This window comes from Scomber scombrus, chromosome 3, assembly GCF_963691925.1.
Source record: "Scomber scombrus chromosome 3, fScoSco1.1, whole genome shotgun sequence".
NCBI classification, from domain to species: Eukaryota; Metazoa; Chordata; class Actinopteri; order Scombriformes; family Scombridae; genus Scomber; species Scomber scombrus.
In genome coordinates, this window is record NC_084972.1 from 17,417,657 (window position 1) to 17,442,100 (window position 24,444).

At 39.6% G+C, this 24,444-nt stretch overlaps 2 protein-coding genes and 1 pseudogene across 2 annotated transcripts in view; 1 reads left to right on the forward strand and 2 right to left on the reverse strand.

Annotated features, from left to right (window-relative positions):
- Window positions 1-24,444, forward strand: part of bysl (bystin-like) — a 169,466-nt gene that overhangs the window by 44,339 nt on the left and 100,683 nt on the right. The window lies entirely within an intron of this gene.
- LOC134003902 (pepsin A-like) lies at window positions 893-8,605 on the reverse strand (annotated as a pseudogene).
- Window positions 8,268-14,334, reverse strand: LOC133977903 (RNA-binding protein 15-like). Its single transcript, XM_062416202.1, has one exon. The coding sequence runs from the start codon at window positions 14,219-14,221 to the stop codon at window positions 11,642-11,644; it is 2,580 nt and encodes an 859-aa protein (XP_062272186.1). The 5' UTR covers window positions 14,222-14,334; the 3' UTR covers window positions 8,268-11,641.

Sequence of the window (24,444 nt, forward strand, 5' to 3'; positions counted from 1 at the left end):
TAACTTTTAGATTAGTTTTTTTCTCCAAAAAAGAAAAAGGTTTCCTGATAAATGTGTGATGTGGCAGTTATTCATGTTGATGACATAAACACTGAAACTGAACTGAACTTAAAAAAAATAGAAACTACTGACGATTAACAGATTAACAATCGTTTAATAATTTTCCAAATGTTACTGCAAGAAACCACTTGAATGAGGTTCAAAAGAATAATTGACTCTAAACATGTAATATTGAATGCAACATATCTGATAACTATTATTATTATATGAGTTAATTTGTCTGTGTGTCATTTTGTTTTAAATCTCTTTCAAAGCAGCTTTTTATGGTTTTATCAGGAAATGAGTCTTTGAGCTGCATTACTGACAGTGACTTCATCAGTATTTTAACATTGCCTGTTGGGTCTGTAGAGATATCACAGTTTCTGGTTCAGAAAAAAATAAACACGATAACAAGCTAAAGCTCATTTAAATCTTAAACATACAGTTCACAGCAAGTAAACAAAGTCACCCAGTTGTCCGTAGTCACAATACAGAATTCATCCTCAGTTCTTGAGCTTAAAATAATTCAGTTTATAATTTTAGAAGTGTATTATAATAACAATTGTCTAAATTCTTGTTTAAAGTACATTTTCATGACAGTGAGTCCAAATTCTGATAATAAATCTACTGTTATGATGCAATTACAATTACATGTCCAGTATGAGATTCATAATTGTGCATCTTGCTATACTGGATAGTAAATAGCAGCCAGGAAGCATCTCCCAGAGGAAGCAACTGAGACCGAGTACCATCCACTGAATGCTTTTGGACATTAGTGCCCAACCCTGAGCAAATCAACAAATGCCAGCCAGCCAGCAGTCTCATAAACACGGTCAGAAATAGCAGCTCGAGTTCAACCAACACAAAGGCCCTCCTGGCTGCCCGACACAGCTGAAATGTAAATACAGGAATAACTGTCTTTAAACATATGTCTTAATTTTAGTTATATTGCTAAAATACCTTGATTTTTCATTTCATTTTAGGTGCTCATATTTCAAGTTCAATATCATATGGTGTCACGACGTAAGTATAAATAATGGCACAATCTTAAATTCACTCTGGTACACAGTTACCAGTAATACTACTAAATATAGAATGTATTATAATAGTTTTTAGAATGATTACAATTATAAATGAAGAACTGATTAATAATATGATAATAATAATAATAATAGAAATAGAATTAGCTTTAGCTTTCAAATAGCTGATATTGTTAAATTCAGGCTGCTCATTACACTCCATACACACACACACACACACACACACACACACACACACACACACACACACACACACACACTTGATAACAGTCACAGCAATCCCAGATTAATAATGTAGCAATGTACAGTTCTTTTTCTTTTTTAAAGAACAATTAATACAACCTTTCACTACTCATGGTGCTTTTTTAAAAGAATTTTGGTAAATAAATACCTTCATTAAATGTCTTTGCAGGAATTTAAGCATTGAGATTTGTCCAGACATTGTGAGCATGGTCTAATAGTATTATAATGTAGCAACTTCATTACGTTAGATCTCTCAAAGGGGCACATATCTATTGTATGCTAATGTCTCTTTTTTTTCCTCTGGAAATAACCTATAACCAAAGACTGAGTTACATGCTGAGAGCTAATAGTCTACATGCTCAGTGTTTACAGTCAGTAGTCATATTGTCAGACGTATGTGGAGGTTACCTACTGTATTTCTATTTTAATATATGCAATCGGGTATAAGGACTTATTGTATTTTATTATTTGCTGTATTATCTTGTGTCTTTTATTGTATTGTTCCTGTACTTCTATTTCATAAACTACAAAAATATGGCAACACAAAGTGTCCACTATATCCTTTGATGTGAATGTATTTAATGTGATAATGACCAGATCTTAATGCCTGATTGGACGAGAGTTTGCAAAGTAGTATGAAACTCCACTGGCTTCTGTTTCTGTGCTACACTAATGACGCAGCCTTGCTCATTTGAGTGTGAAATGAGAGACCACACAGATTGCTGGAGCCCAGGGAATTGTATTTATTGCACCTGTCCCCCAGACTTACTTTCTTTTGGCAACATTTTGTGTTGCTGGCTTTTCACCCTTATTTGGATTGTTGACTACATGGTCTCCCTCTGCAGAGTGAACACTCTAGTCTAGTGGGTATTTGCTTTACTGTCCAGGACAGAACGGTCAGGTGGATGAGTATAATGTTGACTTCAGACAACCTGATATTCAACGTCAAATTTACTGTAGTAAACCTAGAGTCTGCATTAAAGATATTAGTTGTAGTGGTTGTATCAATAAACATTATTTAACTTCAAATATGGAACATGCTATATCACATTTTCCATGGGACAGTATAGCAAATTCATGAAAGATTATTAACAAAAGTGATTTTTTTTTGTATAGAGGTTGGTCCATCTCTTTGACAGATGCTGCAGTGTGAAACCTCACCTGCTGTCCTGCTACTTCTCTACTGAATGAATGATTAAAGAGGTCTGCAGGGACGTCCATCCCCCCTTTTCAGTAGATGCTGTCTCCTGTTACCATGTTTACCCATAATACGTGCAACACGAGCCAGGTGTGTGTAACTAAATTTAGCCACTTGGAAAGTGCAGCATGTCAAAGCAGTATTGAATTCAGCGGTCAAAAGTATTTAATCAAAGAGGAATAAAAGAGGCATGAGAGGGTTAATGATCATTTTCAATGCATGTGCTTACATGGAAAAGAGCTGGATGACGCACCACGTTTGGATATCAAATCACAGATTATAATTAGAACAAATGCAGCAGCTTGAAGAAAATCCCAGATCACTGAACATCACAGATGCAGATGGCATGAATGTAAGCCATGCCTGTTATCAATGAATGACTGGCATTTGGTTCTCTGTTTTAAAGTCTGAATTCTTAGTAAGATGACTCATCCTTTCCTCAGGCCCCTCCCAGGAGTCTCACATGAACAGTGAAGTGACTGCTGTGTGCTGTTTAGTGAGTCCTCTGCCATCTAGTGGCAACCAAAACCCAGCTCCATGCTGGAGTAAAACATTTGAATTGACAACATAGACACGATTAAAATGTCTTAAAGGCAGCATTTTATTAGTTTCACTTCCAAACCTGAATGCAAAACTATTTGTTTTGTAGTGACTAAATATAAAATATAAAATCTGTTCCTGTCTAAACGTCTCAGACTCTTCCAAGGTGACAAAGACCAGAGCTTCACCATGCTGTTGCCAGCTTCAAAGGCGGTTTAGAAATACAGCATGAAGACCTCACCCAGGATACAGGTGCCTGATACAAACCCTGTCCTGCACCCAAATGCAGACTGAGGAGATCAGAGTGAGAGTGAGAGTGAGAGTGAGACCATAATCTGATAGCACTTTTATCTTACAAAGAGTTTATTCTGGACTTTCTAATAGTTAATAAATCCTTTATTAAGCTATTAATCATTTAAGCTGTTTCAAAACTTTTGGTTTGCCGGTTTGTAAAAAAAAAAAAAAAATCCTGTTGGCGGTTGCATTTCCTCCCCCTGCTTTGTCGTTATACTCTTTAATCCATCAGTAAGACTCTTAAACCAGCCGCTTATTTCTGTAAAAGACCTGCAGAGCACACACACACACACACACACACCATGATCCATTATGATCAAGCAGGTCAAAAAAGACTATGTCTAATAAAGACCATGTTAGTATAAAAAGCCATCAAGTCTGCAGTTCTAAATGTTACAAAGTTGTTGATAAACTGATTTTTATTTTGATAAACCGCAAGTTGCCTGTATTAATGGATTATTACTATTCTTTAACACAAACACTGCTCCTAACAATGTCTTAAATATTTATACTCTTTATAAAGTATGTCTTTGTTATTAAGACACATACTGCAGGCTGATGGAGGAAGAGAGAAGCTGTAGCCACTGATGTTAAAGATAATATCTGGCAGGAGGTTTTGTTACTGCAGCTCACAGCAGCCTGTTGCTGTTTTAAAACCGACACCACTGTTTAATATTATGTTCATTAAGGGGACTGACTAAGAGATCTGAAACACTACACACCACCATACTGTGAATGATCCTAACCAACCACTGATGTTGTTAATGTCTTTGCTTGGGCCAACAATTGGCACACACACGCTTGCACGCACGCACACACGCCAAACGCACGCACGCACACACACTGCCCTCTGCAAAACAGGAGGCACAGAGATTTTTTTAAAACTGCATTATTCATAGAACGAAAGTAAATATTAAGAACATGTCCTGGGGGATTTTTCCCTGGTCCAACATGTTGTTAAATATAGGCGTAGAAAAGGCCAGTCTGAGAATCCCATCCCAGGGTACAGACCCCAGAAAAACTGCCCCAGTTTCAGTGAGGCCAAAGACCTTGTGTTCAACATAGTGTTCACTTATCTGACAGCAACAATGTCCATTATATGGATTATGTGCGGAATGGTACATCAGACGTTTGTCAAGGATGTGATGTTGATATTATATCCTCACCTTTATGGCATCACATGCTGTGTTCCCTGCTGCAAATCCACTGTTGTATGAGATGTAGAAAGGCTTGAAGATCTTCATTCTTAAATTCAACAAACTGATTATTATAGAGTTCTTACCACAAGCAAAGCTGGTGCAGCTTATTTTGTTGCCCAAAATAAGATTATTCAGTTAATTAATGTCTGTCATTGCTCAGCGCAGAGTAAACTGTGGTCACATGCAACTTACATCAAAGATCCAGGGGTCATGGGCACCACAATCTGCTCATTCCTGGGCAGACACTTTGCAGAAGGGTTGTATGGAAACTTCCTCCTGTACTCTCTAAACAGGCCTCTCTCCTCCAGCAGCTGCCTGGCTGACGTCCCTCTCATCAAGATGAATCCTGCACACACACGTCATCAAACATGGTCTCAGTGACAACACGTGGACTCACATGCAGCACATCCATTATTTCAACAGAGTTTAGCAAATATCTGGGAGCCTACTTACAAACATTTTGAGAATACATCAGACTTCATAACTTATCCTAAAAAGGAGTTTCAGACTGGGAGGGATTTAGAGACAGAAAAAAAAATTGTTTGAGAACGAGATTAGAGGAATGTAACAGAACTGCTGGACTATTTTTCACATCACCAAGTATTGATCAAAACACACACTGGCAAGTTTGGGTTTCCTGAAAAGCTTGTTTAAAGTTTATAGTATTACAATATATAACTATACACTATCATTTATGGGGCTGAATAGGATCAGATTAGTGTGAGAATGCACAAAGGCAGAATGTATTATTTTGAAAGTGACCCTATGAACATCTCACACAGGAGCAAGTGGGGTGTTTTATATGGAGGTAAAAACCGGTTTCAGCTCCTCCTTTTAACTGTTTTATAACAACTGATTATAAAAACACTTAAAATAGCTTCAAATTAGTGAACTTGTGTACAAAGAACTAACAGAGTCGAGTATGTTTCTCCTAATGTCCTCTTATTTAACAAAAGTCAATTTCAGTGTTAAGAATGAAATTCAAGTTTACTCAGTTATTGGTTTTAAGTCAACTCAGGCCAAAAACTGTTAACACACACTGATTAAAACATAAACAATGATATGTTGACAGTGTGCTTCATATTTTTCTTCAGTTTCTATTCCACTTCTGTCAATAATTTATCCAGATGAACAACTGAAGGATAAAAAGATGTTGAATTTGATTAGAATTACATAAATATTTATAAGATTTCACAACTCCAGGTGATTAAATTCCTCAAATGCTTTTTGATACACACTAAAGACCGCATTTGTTATTTTTGGCCATATAGATTTAAGATATAAAGTATTTATACACATAACCAAAGAACGCCTGTTTAGTCATCTTCTCTGGCTTTGAATGACACTAAACTCTTATAGTTGTCCTGGTGTTTTTTTGTGTAAGAAAATTAAAAAGATTGATACCGTATTTTAATGTCAAGTACTGAAAATAATGCTTCTCGTTGTCAACCTTTGTGTTTTAAGTCTTCGGGGATTTGAAAGGAATCTGGTTTATTTCAATAACATGATGACAAGTCCTCTCTCTATCTGATATGATCAAGTTAAAAAAAAAATCGGCTTTTTCATTTCATCACCTGTTCCACTCCCACAGTCCACAAATATCTACAGTTGCTGTAGAAGTGGTGTAAGCCAGGTTACCTCTGACCTTTCCCAGACTGTTTTGAGTTTCTGTTGACTTTTCCCATCCACTGTTTGTACTGACAGCAAAATGTGAAGTATTAGTGATTACAGCAGCAATAAAACTCCCTCTGTATTGAACTTGTGTGTGTTTACTCTGCAAACTTTATATCAGGCTTTGTAACAGACATTTCACTTATTAAAATGAATTCTTGCTGCATGTTTCCCTGAACTCCACTTCACATTAAGGGGACTTTTTAAAGATAAAGAGCAGATTCTGCAGGTTGAATCATACTGACACCAGTATGTGTAAGAGGTTTAATGTCTCTTTAATTTCTCACCTGTCAACCATGCATCAACTGAAATAGCTTATCACATTACTTGACCTGAAAAATACTGATGGTAAATCATTTTCTAACACGTCTTCAGTTCATGTCTGCTGCAGTTTGATATTGCTGCATCCAACTCTGCCCTCTAGAGGACTGAAAAAACCAGAACAGATCAGTCAAATGCTTCCTGTGCTTTCAAAAATCTATAAATACTTTCACACACTTTCATTGAAGCAGGATGTAAGTCATGAAGAAAAAGACACATCGTCAGTAGGTTTTTCAAGAAGGGCAGCCTTTATTCAAGAACAGATCAAACTAAGTTGACATGATTAATATGAAACACTGTAGATACCAAAGTGAAAATTCTTTAAAAATTATACTCACCCAGTCATGGTTTCTCTCATCTGAAGAGTGTCTTAAAACAGATATTTAACTCATAACTTCAGAGCTCATTACAGCTCTACAAAGGTCAGTCAGTCACACTGCAGGAACTGTAAGAGTGACTCTTTCCCAGAGGAAAAGACCACAGAAGAGTTTTCGTTCTTCTTTGCGTCCATGTTGAAGGATTACCTAAAAAATACTCAACATTTTTAATTACGACCAGCTCATATTCAAAACATGTTTAGGCACTGTTAAGTCCAGAAGATTCACAAATACTAACAAAAAGTTTAAAAAAAATTTCAACTCATGTTAGTTCATTACATTAATAAAATAGCATACTGTATTCATTATTACATAATTATCTTACATTAAAGGTGACTGGATAACATGCAGTATCCTGGATACAGACGCTCTGCAGGTTGATGAAGCGCACAATATTTTCAAGAAATATCACACAATAAGTTTCTTCTGCTTGAACCTGTTTACTAATGAAGTTTCACAATGTTTAGCATGTAATGTAGAGCCCGACTGATATATCGATGAGTTGATATTATCTGACAGTATTGATCTATCACAGTAATACCAATATCTGCATATATTTTTATTTTATTAAGCTATACAGGCTGCATTTTATGTATAGTTTAACTTTTTTTCTTGATTCAAGTTAAATATATTCATACATTTTTTGTTCTGTTTTTTATTTATAGTTATAATTATTAAATGATGTAAATGTAAAGTTTACTGTTTCACTGCACTGATGTAATTTTATACAATTAAGTTAAACTGTAAATTATCATGCCTAATTACATATCTTTGTCACAAGTGTTTGATAACCACATTTGAGTGATAACTGCAAAAGAAAAAATTGCATTTATGTATATATTCTGTATATATATATAAGATTATCGGCCAATATATCAATATCAGAATTTTTCTACGCCCAAATATCTGTATCAGCTCCTAAAATCGAGTATCAGTTATTTATTTATGTTAGTGGTAGAAGATAACTCAATACGGTTTTGAGGTGCTTTATTTGAGCATTTGATGTTATTTTATACTTTTACCCCACTACAGTTCAGAGGGAAATATACTGTAATCATTTTGTTAATTTTTCCACAACATATCTGACAGTTTTAATTACTTTGCAGATCAAGACTTAAAAAATTATGATCAATTTATAAAGCATTATTATTTATAACTACCTACCTGTATATTAATATACCAGAAATAGCTCCATCCCAACCAGCTGACATAAAATGCTGCTTGTGTTAATGCATCTATAACAATAATCAAATATATAGACTATTCTGAATGAAACTTTAAATACATGTTGCTGCCAATATTTCTACATTTGTAGTCATGTAAAATTTTGAATGCAGGACTTTTACACTCTGATTTTGCTACTTTTACATCAGTAAAGGACCTTTATGCTTCTACCACTACTGATGGTAACTCATTCTTGTAGCTGCCTTTGCTGTTGGATTGCTGAGGCATTTATAACCAAGACTGCAAACATTTTTGGAATGCGGCAAAGAGAAAAGTCTACAAAAAATCTCACCAAAATCTACCAGAGTTGGATCAACAAATTGCAACACTAGTTATAAGTAGATTTCCACCACTAATGACTAACAGGATTGTTTTTAAACATGACAAACCTCAAAACCTCGTAATTTTACCACCTTTTGAGTTGTACCTACCATGTTCAATATTTTAATACGTACCCATGTCAGCTGTTTAGGCCTTCCTCATACGTTACCTGTGGAACAGGAGCAGGTACGGCCAGAATGAGACTCAAACCTGTTGCGTCTCACAGCTCCAGAAAAGCTTGAGTCCTAGCCATGGCACTGTGGGGACACCTGGAGGCTGCAGTGAGGTTACTCGGGTCCCACTTGTTTGGAGATGAACCAAGAGGCAGTGACGAGCAGGAGCAGCACTGTCCTGATGATACATCCTGCAGCAGATTCTGACTCAATGACAGCAGGACACTCTTCACTTTGCTTTCAGTTTGGCACAGAATCTTTTACAAAAGCATGAAACTTAGATCATTGTATCAACTAAAGATTAGATTCTGGCAATCTTTTCTCTCCTCTGTTGTACTTCCTTTCCAATTTATGGCAAATAAAGCAGTTGTCTGTCTGTCTCAACCTCTCCTCCGACACAGGATGAGAAGTGTATGAAGTGTGGCCCTAGACACGGAGCTCTTCTTCAAAACTCCAAAGCAAGAACAATAAGCAACTACACAAATGAACACTGCTCCTTCTCAAGCTGGCGCAGGCGCTGAGCCAACACCTTTTGCAACAGATGAGAAAGAAGAAGCACTGCCGAGCTTTCGCCGAGAGGGTCGTCTCCATCCGACGACCCCGCTGATCTTTGGCAGAACTTGATGTGGCGAGTGACGAACCAGACCACGCCTCCAGACACACGGGCCGGAGGCAACTGAGCAATAAAGCCACACATGTGAAGAGAAACTGTGACTCTAGATTTTGCCTTCGCAAGGCGGACTGAAAAAAGTATTCTAGTATGGTCAAATATCAATCTGAATGAAGGGTCACACGAAAAGCTCTTCACAAAGAGGTTATTCAACAAATGATGATCAACAACATGGAAACACAGAACTGAGTGAGGGGCTTTCTTCCCTTGATCTCACACTTCCTCTCCTCTCTGCTGCAGGCTCCCACTGTCAGAGCGACAAAGCCTTTAGAGTTTGATAGACAATTCCAAGAACAGAAAAGGTCACAAAAGTTGTCTTCCGAGGCCCTCGTGTTTCCCACGAAAGACTAAATTTATTGAGACAAAATCTATGAAGTGCATGTCGCACAGTTAGGTATACTTCTTAGGCCCATTGATGTTCTCCATTTCTCTCTCCAGATATCCTGAGTATACAGCACAAATCTTTTTCTCTCTCCATTTGAAACACAGTACTCAAATCAAAGCATGAAAAACAATCATTAACAGTCTTTTCAGAGGAAGGCTCTGTTAGGCCAGTGCAGAGCGGCTCCTCTCGGAGGTTTTCATAACACAAGTCCATTGATGGTATAGCAACATTTTCTAGTAATAGAATTCTGATAAGTTAATAGAGATGTGCATGGCATACATATAGCTCTTAATTTATAGGTTACATCATCTTTTTTTTTTTTTAAAGTACATGCTTTGTCGGGGTAGTACTTGTAATTAGTGGATTATAAAAGAAAAAATGACATGTTCAATCAACCAAATTGAATGTGATGCTGAGGGGTGGAGACAATAAAAGCAACTCTGTATAATATAATGCAGTTCAACACAAACTCTCAATTTTTTTGAAGCAAACACTTAGTTTTGTTAAGAATGAGGAGTTAATTCAACTGATTAGTTGCCGATTAGTTGATTAGTTGACCAAGAGCGCATTATCCTGCGATGATTTTGTGATCAATTCATCATTTCTGTAAATTTTTGGTTTGCTCCTCAAATGTAAAGATTTTCTGTGTTTCCTTGATTTACATCATAGTTAATGTAATATTTATGGGTTTTGCACTTTTGGTAGGATAAAACAAAAAAAAAACACTAAAATGTCAATGTGGGCTTGAAAATGTCCCCTTGGAAAAAATATGATTTTCTAAGGAAAAATGGTTTTAAAAATTGAAATGAAAATAAGCTGCTGTCTTATATAATACCGTCCAATACAAAATGCTTAAACTTAGACTTGGAAATTAACACACCATTGAAAAAACCTGCCCTTTGACATAATTTCAACAAAAACTTACACGGATGTATTTTTATAAGGTTACTGTATTGAACCACATTGTAATTTACAGATGTTTGCTGCTTGTGCCGACTCCTTACATCTGGGTATCAGTGCTTTGAGAAAATTCTTTAAAAACAACCAGGAAAACTGCATTCATTTCACTTTATGTCACATAACCTGCAGATGAGGCTAAGGAAGGCGCAGTGACATTAATCAGTAAGTCATTAAACTGTAACCCTTAATGCTCTTTTGCATGTATTTTAACATATCTCACAGTAAATGATGAAAAAATAGTCTGTGGCGATACCAAGAGGACTGATGTCTATAAAATTGATTTGTTTTTTTACAATTTTCTGTAGCTTTAAGCAGGATTGGCCAAAAATAGGAAAGCTATCATACTGAAACTTTGAATAAGGAAGTGTTCAAGATCTTTACTTGGTCAGCACAAAGTATTACAGATGCACATCTGGAATATGTCTATTTATGAGCAGTGAATAAAGCTTTATGGCAAATAGATATATTTCCTTAAATCAATAAAGAATTTCTATGTACATAAATTTGATGCAATTATTTTGTAGCCCAGCTGTACAAACACTGTAACAGTACTACAAAGTCACTGAGACTGACCTGAACAGGTTAAATGAAGGCTGATGACAATGTTGTGGACCTTAACTTCTCTTTTTTAAAGGCAGGAAATGTATTAAAGGATATAAATGATTTGTGTTTCTTTTTTTAAATGAGATAAGGCAACATATAGTATTGATTCACAGAACTGTAGCTTTTAGCAAAGTACCCTTCAAGTAATGTACATTTATCTGATAACTGAATAGCAGAATCAAACTTATCAAAATGTTTCCAATTCAATGTGACTTTGATTTCAAAACACCTTCAACAGGATGAAATACAAGCCACTTGTCAGCTGAAGGAACTTAAAATCAGAACCCTGTCACTTATTATTCTGCTATGTTATTACTTCTCTGATTTTACAACTCACAGTACAACAGTTCACAAGTGTGAAAAGAGACATTTATAAATTTTTTTCATGACGCTCCTCCGATAATGATCATCACCATGTAATCGTCCTCTGATTTGGCAAAGGCTTTGGCAGAAGCATCCACGAACTGCTGAGAGAACTCACACGGGGGGAAAGCATGAAGGACTCCTCCGTGGTCCTTGTCACGGCCACCCTTCACAGAGAGGCTGATGATGCCCGCCGCCTCTTTCTGCTTCAGGTAGGACACCAGGTTCTTCAGCGGTCTCTCGGTGGAGGTGCTGGCGTCCTGAGCCCCTCCGTCCTCAGATTTCCCCGGCACGGCTAGAAGGATGGCGTATCCACTGGAACCAGCGGCCTTGATGCGACGGGAAACTTCTTCCAGCTTGGGCTGGTCCAGACGCAGACGCTGGCTGATCTTCAGCTGGGGCACTTTGCCTCCTTTGGAGCCCTCTGCCAGCAGACTGGTAGCCACCGCCATGTCCCCCTCCAGCAGATGCAGCGATGTGGGGAAGCTACTGTTCTTTAGCAGGAGGACACCCTGCCAGGCCTGACTCAGCCTCTGTCCTCCAGCGCTCTGCTTAGACTGCTGGCCGGCCTTGGAGGAAGAGGAGTTTGAGGAAGAGTGTTCTAAGCGATCCTCCCTCCTTCCTGGGCTCTTACTGGAGTCACTGGTTTTGTGTTTGCGGTCCTTCTCGGAGCAGGAGCCTGGCACAGTTGGGCTAAGTGTTCTTCTTCTCTTGTCTCCAAAACCAGTGTCCAGGCTGTTCTGGCGGTCTTTGGCAGGGGAGGTTCTGCCAGAGCGAGGCATGCGTTCAGGGTCACTGTAGCGTCCCCCATCTCGGCTGCTCCCTTCAGGGCTGCGCTCTAATGAGCCGCCGTGACGGCGTGGACCATAGTCACCACTCTCAGGTGAGCGATCCAGCCGCCAACCATCATCCAAATAATGTCTCCTTTTGCGGCTTAGATCCCTGCTTTGCAGCTCTCGCTCACGTTCTATTGACCAGGTCTCACGGGAATGTCTCTCCAGGCGATCTATAGGTTCAAATCCAGCTCCTCGCATCCTGTCATGGACACCCAGGCCAGACCAGTCAGCGCTGGAGTAGAGATCCCGTTCTCTGTAGCGAACTGGGGGAGACCTCTCTCTCACTCTCACAGAGTCATTAAGGCGGTGGGAAAAAGGCTCAGGGACTAAGTCATAGTGCGGCAGAGGGAGAGGAAGTTGCATGTACTGCTGCTGCTGGTAGCGGTGCTCTGTGTCTGCAAAGTCCACTCTGAGTCTCCTGTCAGGGCCCCCCAGAGGGAAGCCTCGCATGTGAGTACATGCAGCCTGAGCAGCATCCAGGCTTTCATACTGAATGTAAGCCCACGCCTCACCTTTCCTGTAGTCTATATTCCTGATTGTGCCGAAGCGGTCAAACTCTTTGGCCAGTGCAGCAAGTGGCACCCAGGGTCCGAGGCCCCCCACCCACAGCCTGGTTGTGGGTGTAGGTTTACCATAGCCGATTTTAATGGGGTTGTGTCCCACTACTTTCCCTGACATCGCCACTTTGGCACGATGAGCCATGTCAAGATTTTCAAACTTGATGAATCCATAGGTGTTGCTCTGGCCGCGCACTGCTCGCTTTATGTCCACCTCTGTTATGGCCCCAAACCTGTCAAACGCCCGCCGCAGGTCACTCTCTGTCACACTGACGTCCAGATTGCCAAGAAACAAAGTCCTGTTTGCCCTCTGGTCGTCCTCAGGGGTCATCAGGTCCTCATCACGGAAAACAGCACATTCAGTGATGAACTGGGGCCGATTCCTGGCATCATACACAGGAAAGTCTCTGTCTCCCTCCAGGTCTCTGAGGTGAGGTGGAGGAGGAGGGGGAGGAGGAGGAGGAGGAGGAGGAGGAGGGGGGAGACGGCCCAGCGCCAGCTGCTGTAGCCTGTAGTCCCTGTAGCCCAGACCAGTGGGAGAGAGGGGTCTCTGAGAGTGGAGATGCCTGTGTCCTGAGGGGAAACTGTCTTTTGAAACAGGGGAGCGACTTCTACGTCTGTTCATGTAAACTGTCTCTATTTTCAGAGGCCGGTCGTACAGCACCAGCTTGCCCCGGGCGTGTTTGGCGGCCCGGGCGTCGTCGGGCCTCCTGAAGTTCACATACGCCACCCGCATGTCGTTTTCTCGGCTAATTTTCACACTAACGTCACCAAACTTCCTGAACTCGTGAAATAGTCCATCCTCTATCTCCTCGTCGTTCAGCTGGGAGCCCAGTTCACTTATTTTGAGAGTCTTGTACTCACTTTCAGGGTTTGCCGGAGGCCGCGGGTCACTGCGTGAACCGGACCTGGATGTTTCCGAGGCGACTTCAGCGCCACCGTGCGGCTTGTTCCCCGACACAGCTCCGTAGTCGTAGCTGCTACCGGTCCGACTGGATGAACTATGTCCGTCTGAGTCCCTCATTTCTCTTTTGTCGCCGTGTAAACTTCTCCGGGACGAAGCGCCGCTGGGAGCAGAGCCGTTCCCGTTGTTGCTGCTGCCGGCCGTCAGCAGGGCTCCGGTCTTCTTGCTGCTTCCTCCTCGGTCTTTGCTCTCTTCGAGCACCCGGGAGCGTTTCTTCACCGGCGATCGCTCTTTCCCCTTCATCTCCACGAGTCGATATCTGCAGCTTAGAGACACAAATCCGTGTAAATGTACACTTTGACGCCGGATTCCACCTAAACTGTCTTAACTTTAACGCGGTTTCCACTGCACTCTCAAGCGAGTACTACTGTACAGGAAGTCTCGCCTACTCGCCCGTAGAAGAAGCTGATTGGTCGGACGGGGTGTCAGTTGGGTAAAAAAGGACGGCCACTCGCCTATCACGAATAAGGGTGCGGCTCTGCTGTGGGGTCAGAGTCACAGAGCTGCAGGCAGAAGTTTAAAATGATAGATAACGATTGTGACAGACTTGAGCTGCAGGAATACGGAAGCCAGCTCTGAGTTTGAGTCTAATCTTGGTCCTGAACAGAGTATCGTTCACAAAACATACAAATATATGTATTATAAGTGGATTTACATGCATGAGTAACATAATAGAGTTGAAATATTATAAAATCCACAGAGTATGTACAGCAAGGTTGGTGCCCTTGAAGTGAGGACACTCAGATTGTAATGAGCAATACGTGGCAGTAAAACAGCACTTTCACATCACAGTGGAGAGATATATAGACCACTATTTGACTATGTGGCGCAATCTGTTTGCAATTGTGCAGACAGAGGTGCCTTTGAAATGAGGCCCAACAGGTCAGGGCCTAGTCAGTAACCAGCTGTGAACAATAAATACAAGTATAAAGAATATGTTATGCTGTAAGTGTAGTCTGCTGTGTGATGGGGCTGCACTGAGTAGAATAAGATTTAAAAACAAGTTTTGTGGAGTTTGCGGTATATAGAGCACATTTATACAGAGCAATGCAGACAAATACCAACACAGCTCTTAGTAAATTACAATGTAATGATGAATATTTATTGGCAGATTTCCCCTTGTTTTGGATGGTAAGGGGGAAAGATATGCTTAGGATGAGTCCGAATTGAGCAGGGATTTGAAGGTTGTATATTTTTCCAGAATTTATTATGGTACAGTTAGCTTTAATAAGAGCATATCTTTATTGAACAAATACTGTAACATATCAGCAACAACTCAGTATATCACAGTGGTGGAAAGTAACAACCTCAAGCACTATAAGCACCATACTTAAGGACAGTTTTGAAAAAACCTTTCTTAAGTATTTCAATTTAAACCTCCTTATTAACTCCAATCCTCCACATTTCAGTGGGGAATATAATACTTTTTACTACATTAAGTGCCTGGGTCCAGACCTTTGAATCGATATCAGATAACTACACTACATTTATTTGATTAGTTATTTTGTAGATTAAGTTTTTACTGATAAAACTTATAAAACTCTTTAGGGAAGCACAAAGGCAAGTACTAACTTTTTTCGTTTTTATATGTGCAATATAACAAGACAAAAGACAGTTAAACAACAGAATGTACAGTCATTGAGACAGGATAGCAAAACAAACAATATCATAAATATTATACATAACACATACATCATATATCATTGTCAACCATGTTCAATGTCACTATCAAAAGTCTTTGGCCTTATAATGATAATAACCAATAATAATTTTGTCACACTCTGATGATACAATATGTACTTTTAACACTTTTATACCTAAATACAGAAGTATTATTTGGCTGATAACACTGTTTCTGTTTCTAAGCAAAACATCTACTGCCAATTAGTAGTATTTTAAATGGAATGGATAATTACTGCAGATAAAAGGGTTTTCACATTCCCCTTTCTGTATTTATTTTCTATTTTTTCCAGTTTCGGTAAACATAATTTAATATATGATGATATATTTTTGGTGATGCACTGTGTCACAGTATATTCTGTATATTCTTGATCATTTATCTGACCCACTGATTTCAAAGCGCTTTTAAGCAGAACCCAATAACTTAAACAGAGGACCCATTCATTGTACAAAAGCACGTGTCACCAGCTGTATTTACACCTGTCAGCCCGGAGATACTGAAAAACACGTTCACAAACATGTTTTACCACCAGAGGGCAGAGAGGTTCTTCCCTCCAGCAACTACATCAGCTGCAGTTTATCACATGACAACAATGTAAAGCTCAAACTGTCTACACTGAGAAACATTTTATATAATGAGTATTGACTGGAAGGAGGATGCCTCTTCCATCTGTAGCCTGGAACTGTAGAAAACCTCAGCCAGTGAGTCTCAAAGTCCTTATAGGCCTTTGATGATTTGTCTTGGTTTTTGTTACATCACTCTGCTTTAACCCCGCAGAACTCTGAATGTAAAACTGTATTTGGGATACTCACACCCAGTTTAAATGTTTGAAAAAATGATTTGCAATCAAGATTTACCACATTTTATTGTCAGCACCCTTCACACTTTTCATTTTCATTTTGTTTATTTTGTTTATTCATTTGGTTTCTTTGCCCAGTCTGTTTCAATTTCTTCTTTTTATGTTTAATACTAAATTGCAGAATATAATAGAAATATTGTTTTGTTTTTAATCTGACAAAACAAAATAGACCAACACACACTGAATTTACAGTATTGCTACATACAGTACAAACAGCATACAAATCCTAGTCTTGTCATAGCAGGCTGCATCATATAATACTGTAATCCTACCCTCTTTAATGTCCTGATTTGCTGTTACATTTCCTCACAGCATCAGTTCAACAACATATAGTGTACTTCATAAAGCCTCCCTATTTGGTCATATGATGATCTCTTCAGATTATTTTGAATGAAACTATTTTCTGAGGTGAGCATGTGTTTATTTCCACTTTTTCAACCCATTTACTGTTTTTTTTTTTTTAAATTACACTGTGCCAATACACATACGCATGCATTATAGGGGCTGCCATCCACAAAATACCAGTCTGTGTAGTCTGGGGATTATTTATCGATTTCTAGATTCCATCATTAATATTGATAATACACAGAAAGAAATGTGCTGAGGCACGTATTTAGGGCACTCCCACGCGCAGGATTACAGCCTGCGCCACAGCAGGGGGAGAGGTGGTCGTCCGGTTATTAAAGTGTGTCGCTTTATGGCTCAAAAAACTGTCTATTCACTCTCCGCCACATCATGTATGTTTGTATTACTTTATCTGAGCTAGATGATGTTCTTATAAACTAAAATCTTCTTAATGATCATAGGTTGTTTTTTCTGCCCAGGCTATCACCACACACTCATATCAACGGCAACAGTTTCACTTTTTTAAGCCAAAGTGTGTGAAAAACAGAGAATCACATCTTTTTCATTTTCACATTATTTTAACAAAAAGATTTAATCGCTGTTCTGCTTTCAAATCTTGTCATATTCATCCTAGTTCTCTCTGTATCTCTTTTTTTGTTTTGTTCCTACTGTTAAGCGAGTCTGACCCTATTATGTGTTACATCAACCTTGTTGCACCAACAATACTTACTACTTTAAAAAAAGCAGTGTGCTTTGCTGCAGGGGTATTTTAAAAGGATTATTCTTCCCAAAAAAACGGGGACAGGACCTTTGTCCTCAACCCTGTGAGCTGGACTGCATGGCCCCTCTTTGAGAGACCATCTGGTGAAGTTCTTCTATAGACTGTCACATGTTCCTGCGCAGGCCAAACAAGGCAATCTGCCACCCAGTATTAAAATGGGTTTAAGTGTGTGTCTAAAGACAGTATGATGGGGTAAATGTGTTCCCACTGTAAATCTCCACCCAATATCCAGGTCAGCTGTTTTTCCTCCTCAAGCAGAGCATCCAGAAATTCATCTATCAGCAGTGAGGTATGCGGACACATGCAAAAACAGATGAAATGGTGGTAAACTTGTAAACAGGAATTACTGACTTGCAGATACAGAACAGGAGCAAGAGTACACCCTGGTACTGACCACTACCTGCTACATTTTTTAAAAAATGATTAATTTCCAGGTTTTTTGATCTATCTCAAATTCAACTGCAACGGATAGGCGTTTCATCTGTTAATAACTGTCAAAAACAGAATGACATGCAGGGGTTTTTGCTTACGAGCTGTCAAAAAGGGGAAAATCTGCAAAGGCTTAATGAGAAAAAAAACTGCCTTTAATGAGTTTCTATTTTTGTGCGTCACATTAAGGTGAACTGCGTGACCTGACCCACTGCACCCAGCTGGTTTTCATGTGTGACAGATGCTTAGTAACAGATCTGTCATCAACTGACCACAAGACAACCAATCCTTCACCTGTGTAGCTCGAACCAGCGTGAAATTGTGATGAATGTTCCATCATGTTAGAGGAAAATGGATGATCAACCTGAGAGCCAGCCCCATACTGTATGTCTCATTACTACAACTATCACGTCTGTCATGCTATCTCTGAAGGACTGATGCTGATTTAATTATGATGTCAGTACAAACTGCTCTTATAACAGTTTTGCGATGAAAGATTCACACTATCTTCACGTGGCAGCGTACGGCAGAGCACTGCAGTGTGTCTGTGAGAGCCATGCATGACCCACTTTCTCCACTGTCTGAACACCTGCACAACACCAGCACATCCCTTTGCACTGATGCACTCTGGGAAAGCTCAAGTTGATATTATACTACTATGAGGACAGACAGTGTGAACAGCCGAGACTGTTATGTGTTTTTTAGCACGTGAAATGAAACAAGCATGAATTAAACCCCTCACTTTCCCATATTATACGTAAAGATTTTTTTTATATATATGAAAGGTTCTTGTTTTTTGTCCTTTTTTCAATTAATTGTGTTTTGTCTCACAAGGTAGTGAAGTGATGCTGTAATTATATTGTGAGAGAACAAGCCTTCCTGGCAAAGTAAGTCATCCAAAATGAATTATCTTTAAGCCTCTTCTGTAAAAGAAACATCAAATTATCAGTGCTTTCATCACAAAGACTAATTGTCATGCATGCGGGCTGAAAAAAAGTAGACACCAATCATTTTGACCAGTCAATTCACATCCGTCAAAAGTGTTCACATTCGCTTGCTCTCACTAGGAAATACAGTGTTGATGTTATTATGTTTGTTCAAGTGCTTGCACTAAGAATAATGGACTAGATAAGTGATACTACAGAGCCCAGTGCAGGCTGAAGCTTTTTTTAGGAGCTGAGATGTGACCCAGACAGCACGAAACACAAGGGGAGAAACAGGAGGGAGGGAGAGAGGATGGGGGGAGAAAGGGATGGGGAGAGAGGAATATAAATGAGACTGGAGTGAAGGAAAAGTACTGGGCGGAAGTGGTGGTGCAGATGCAGAATGCATGAGCCCACGTGAGTAGGAAGTGGGCGTGGGGGAATACAAAAGAAAGAAAGCTCCCAGGAAAACGGGTGCTGCAAAGCAGCGAGGAGAAAGACAATGTGAAGTTAGAGGAAACTGAAGGTGAACAGCAGAGAGGAGTAGAAATACGATGTGAAACGTTGGGTGCTGACGTCAGCCACCAAGGACCCTGAGATACAGTAAAAACCTGAGAGGGTATCTGAAGTAAAGATTAAGGGAGTAGTTCTTCATGATGAGAGAAAGGACAGGAGAAAATAAAAGAACACTGACAAAAAAAAAGTGACATGATCAAGAAAAAAATACAGCTGGAAATCTGACTGTGGTAACACCAACATGAAGAGAGTTAAAGTCCCCTTCCCCTCAAAAATATGTTTTTCCTTTTGTTCCTATAGTTAAATGTTTGAGCTTCACTGTCCAGTGTTTGACACCAAAAGTCTGTTTTCACATTCATCTCCTGAAAATGGAAAGTTTCCCTGAGCTCATTGAAAATCAGATTTTAGTAGGTGGGCCTACGAGCAGGATTAGTGACATCACAAATTGTTTGGAAGACAATTATTCAACTTAAACAATTGTGATGTGGAACTTGAAGCCTCCAGTGTACAATCACTGACGAAAACAGTGATGTAGGAAACATCTTGTGTCCAGCAGTTTCACTTTTGAAATTAAATATATTTGCATATTCATCTAATTCTGTTTTTTTAATGATGGAGGAGGAGAAAATGTTTAACAAGATAACTGAACTTTTCATGTGGAAAGACCATATCAGACTCAAATTATTATGATTAATATCATCATTATTATTAGTAGTAGTAGTAGTAGTAGTAGAAGTAGTAGTTGTTGTAGTACTTTATATACATCTTAAAACATGTCTTGCAGGGATCTTTAAGCTTTTCAAGGGTTCAATTTAGATAAATTCTGAAGTCATTAGTCATGTTAGTGGGATGGCTCTATGAATGGCATCTAATATCCAGGGTTATATAACGATAAACTGAAGCTGGGAAAAAGGGGTTTAAAGCACATACAATAACACAGGTTAAATGCAGGCAGAACAAATCTGCAGCTCCTCCAACTCAGATGGGACTGTTCGGTCATTTGCTAACCAGAGAGGGCAGCAGCACTGCTGTGCCAGCAGTCCCACAGGCCTGCAAGACTACTAATGTGTGCTGAATAAAACCCTCCAAAAATGATCTAAGTGGTTCACTGAGTGACACACTGCTGTCCAGTTAGCAGAAGCCCTGCAGGTGGTAAGGCTGCACTGCCTTGGTCAAGGGCACTTCAGGACTAGTTTAGAGGAGACAGCATTACTTCACAATCACTTCACACCCAGCATGTTTTCTTCTAGCATCATTTTTTATTATCCTGTGTAGACTTGTTTCAGTTTGCTGTCTTTCCATTTTTTTTTCTTCGTGGTTTCTTGTCAGACTTCCTCTCCCATGAGATGAGGCAACAAAAAGGTTGTGGAAGCAAAAGTGGGGTGAGAAAACACTTTAACCCACTGTATGCTTCTAAAACTTGCCAAAACAACTCTAACATGAAGAGCAGGGGAAGGAGGGGAAACGGGGTCACTGCATGAGTAAAGTACAACTACTGAAATGACTTATGGTTTGGATTGTCACCTATAAGATGCCATAAAAAGTGAAAAAAGTCAAAGTTTAGTCAACTAACCAGGAGAGAAAACACAACTGGTCACACATAGGTTCGGATGTTTGAAATGCATTTTGTTGTTGTTCTCCAACTAGGATAAAGCAATTTATGGAGGGAGGAACGCAGAGCGGAGAGTGCAGAGATGAGACCGAGTCTGTCATATGATCCTGAGGTTGCTGTGGCAACTCTCCCCTGTAGTCAGCTTGAAGACAGTGTGTCAAAAGCCTCACCAAAGCCGTAGAAATAAGAGTAACAGATAAGACCCTGCAGAGCTTGTCTTGAATGCTGCAATCTGGGACTGTTAACATAAAAACAGTCTGACTCACAGATATAGATATGAAATGTGATTTGTATGTAGCTGCTGCAGAGGTCATATGTTACTTTTGGAGCCACTTCAAACTGTATTAGTGCTTGTTGAGCAGGATTTTGTTTAAAGCCAGTTAACTCCACATGTTTACTCCTCTGTGTTTTTATGTATCATCACTGTATCATCACATTGGATAATGATGCGAATGTGGAGGAATATCAAGAAGCAAGCAAGGAAACTGTCTGTGATTAAGATAAGAGGCAGAGATGTAGGAACGTGTGACAAAATAAATCTATAAGGTCAGGATGAAAAATGACCCCTTGATGATATCTTCCTCCCCTATCTCGGTGGTAATAAGGAATATTCTGGCAGACATTACATGATTTATGGTCACCTGGGTGACTGTGTCTGCTGCAGTCGTGTTGCACATCCAATAGTCTCAATAGAAAAATGACCACCAAGCTCAAGTTGAAAGACTGACCAGGAAGATGAAGCTATTAAATCAGAGATTAATGCTGTGTACATGTTCAGAAACACGTTTTTACATGTGCATTAAAAGTATCTGTCTTTCAAGTTCAACATGCCCTTGTTTTCTCTCTTCCACTGAATTATTCATGTATTATGAATTATTGTGCATTTATTTATTATGCTTATCATTAATTAATTATAAGGGGGGGAAAGGTTGTAAATCTATCTGTTTCTCAGTGTGGAGAGAAACTACTCACAATATTTTTCTCCACTGTAGTTTTTTGTTTTTGGGGTGATGCGATTCAAACCTCCAGGCTCACCGAGAGTCACCTTTAAGAAATGAGGTGAGCTTTTTTCCCCTCTGAGCATACTGATGTAACTAAATGTATGTATGTATGTACATTTTTTATCAATTGGGACCAAGCCCTTACCGAGTCTGCGTCAGACAGCAGCTTCCCCGGGTAGTAGTGGATAACCTTGATAAATACACGCACAGTTTTACCCAACATCTCTCCTCCCCGCGCAGAGACGCTGTTGTGATGGGCGGGAGTCTCTAACAACAATGAGTGGCAGGTGATAATTTGTCATTGTTGACAGTGACCGGCACTCTGTGCGTCACGGTGCGCCCCGGACTCTCTACCCTGCATGTCAATGGTAGTTAGAGCAGCATGTGATCCTCCGTCCTCCAGTGTCCTGCGAGCGCTCAGTCTGTACCACACCGACACACAAGTGCAACCAGGCGGATGTATTCATGCATCTCTCCAGATATTCTCTGACCACTGCGTTCCTGTTTAACCCTTGATTTTATTGATCGCTGCAAAAGACTCAAGGTAAGAAAGAAAATGTTTTCATTTAACATCCTTCATCTGAGCATCTTTCTGAGAGGCAGCGACATAGGTGTTATCACCTGGTTGTAAAGGGGTGTACACTGAAGTTCACAGGCAGCTGGAAAACAGTTTGAATTGCTTTATTTTACGTTTTGAAATTTGATCATGAAACAAGTGTTGTAGTTTGAGCAGAGGTTAGGAAATAATCGCCTTTGACCTTGATTGAGCGTCTGTTTAAACGTCATCGCATCACTAATGATTGAGCAGTAAAATCAGAGACAAAATACTATCTGGTGCTCTCAGAGACAGCACCAGATGTGTCACCTGGTGTTCACCGTCAGTGATCTGTGTAGTGGCGTTGCCCAGGAGCTTTTCACAACCTGCAGCAACTCTAGGCAACTAGATATTTACATTGGGAGAAAAAGTGTTTTGGCTGTTAAAGCCGTGCTTCAGAGTTTAATACTTTCTCATTTTCATAATTAAACAGCTGATAAAGCTGGTGGTGTTGTCTCAAACTGATACAGCAGACTGATAAGAAATCGATTAATGAACAAGTGTGAACATTTAACAAGACTGATCAGAGGAACTGATCGCTGCAGAGTCAGCTGCTTTTTTCTCTAACCACTATAATTGCATAGTGTGTTACTGAAAATGTTTAGGAGCCTCCTGTCTATTTAAATATAACTAATAGAAACTGTTTTGCCTCTGTTTGTCTGTTGATCTAGTTTAACTCTTGCTAGGATCAATTTGTGAGTACAGTGATGTGTTAGTGTGTGTTTATGGTTAGAAGTGAATAATAATGAATGTGGGACCCTTTGGTGCTGGAAAGTTACCAATTTAAAGACTGATTTCTTAAAATGCATTTTACAGTCATTTATATATGTTACTGGTAATGCACTGTGATGTGTTGACTGCATATCTTGAACAGTTTGTCTTGGCTTCTAACATTCGTGTGCAGCAATTTGCTATTGACAGTGAAAAAAGTCCATCACAATATCCCGGAGTTGACAGTGACATCATGAGATGTCTTATTTTGGCCGGTCCAAAGCCTAAATATATTCAATTCTCTGTAACATAAGACGTAAGAGTAACAAAAGTAGCAAACTCACAGAGTTTGAGAGCCTGAAACCATCACTTTGTTGCACTAAGTAATTAATAGATTATCAAAAGAGTTCTCGATTAATTTACTCAGTCGATTAATTGTTGAAGCTCTAAATAAACTGCTTTCCTGCACATTACAGCAGACATTATGACACCACATTATTATTGTCCCAATATAGAAAATTAATTATTGCACCCTCTGCTGTTGTGATATTTGTTCTGAATAAGCAGAAGTGATCAATTGAAGATGTTTCCTGCCCATACTTGTTATTATGAACACAGAATCTCTAAATAACAAAGAAAGAGAATAAATATGCAAATACCAGGCATTTATGTACACAGGCTTTACTGTATACACAAGGGTAAATACAGTCTTTGCACCAACAATGAAACTCTTCTCCCAAGGACAAATCTGTAACTGACCTTGGGGAAAGATAGCATTTCAAGCCCACCAGAAGGCTTTTTCCTGCCATGGAGAGCACGCCTTTACTGTTGTATGCAATGACTCCACACAGTCTGACTCTTAGCATCTGCTGGGGTCATCTGAACTGCCCCCCCCCCTCCCTCCCCAGCTGGATTATTGGTTGGGTGAGATGATGTGTTTTCATTTCTCAGCGTTGGCTGGATGATTGATATTACGTGTCTTGTATACTGTAGTGCAGGATTGAATGACAAGG

Coding starts and splice junctions, on each gene's coding strand:
- LOC133977903 (XM_062416202.1), bottom strand. CDS start 14,221: ATGAAGGGGAAAGAGCGATCGCCGGTGAAGAAACGCTCCCGGGTGCTC.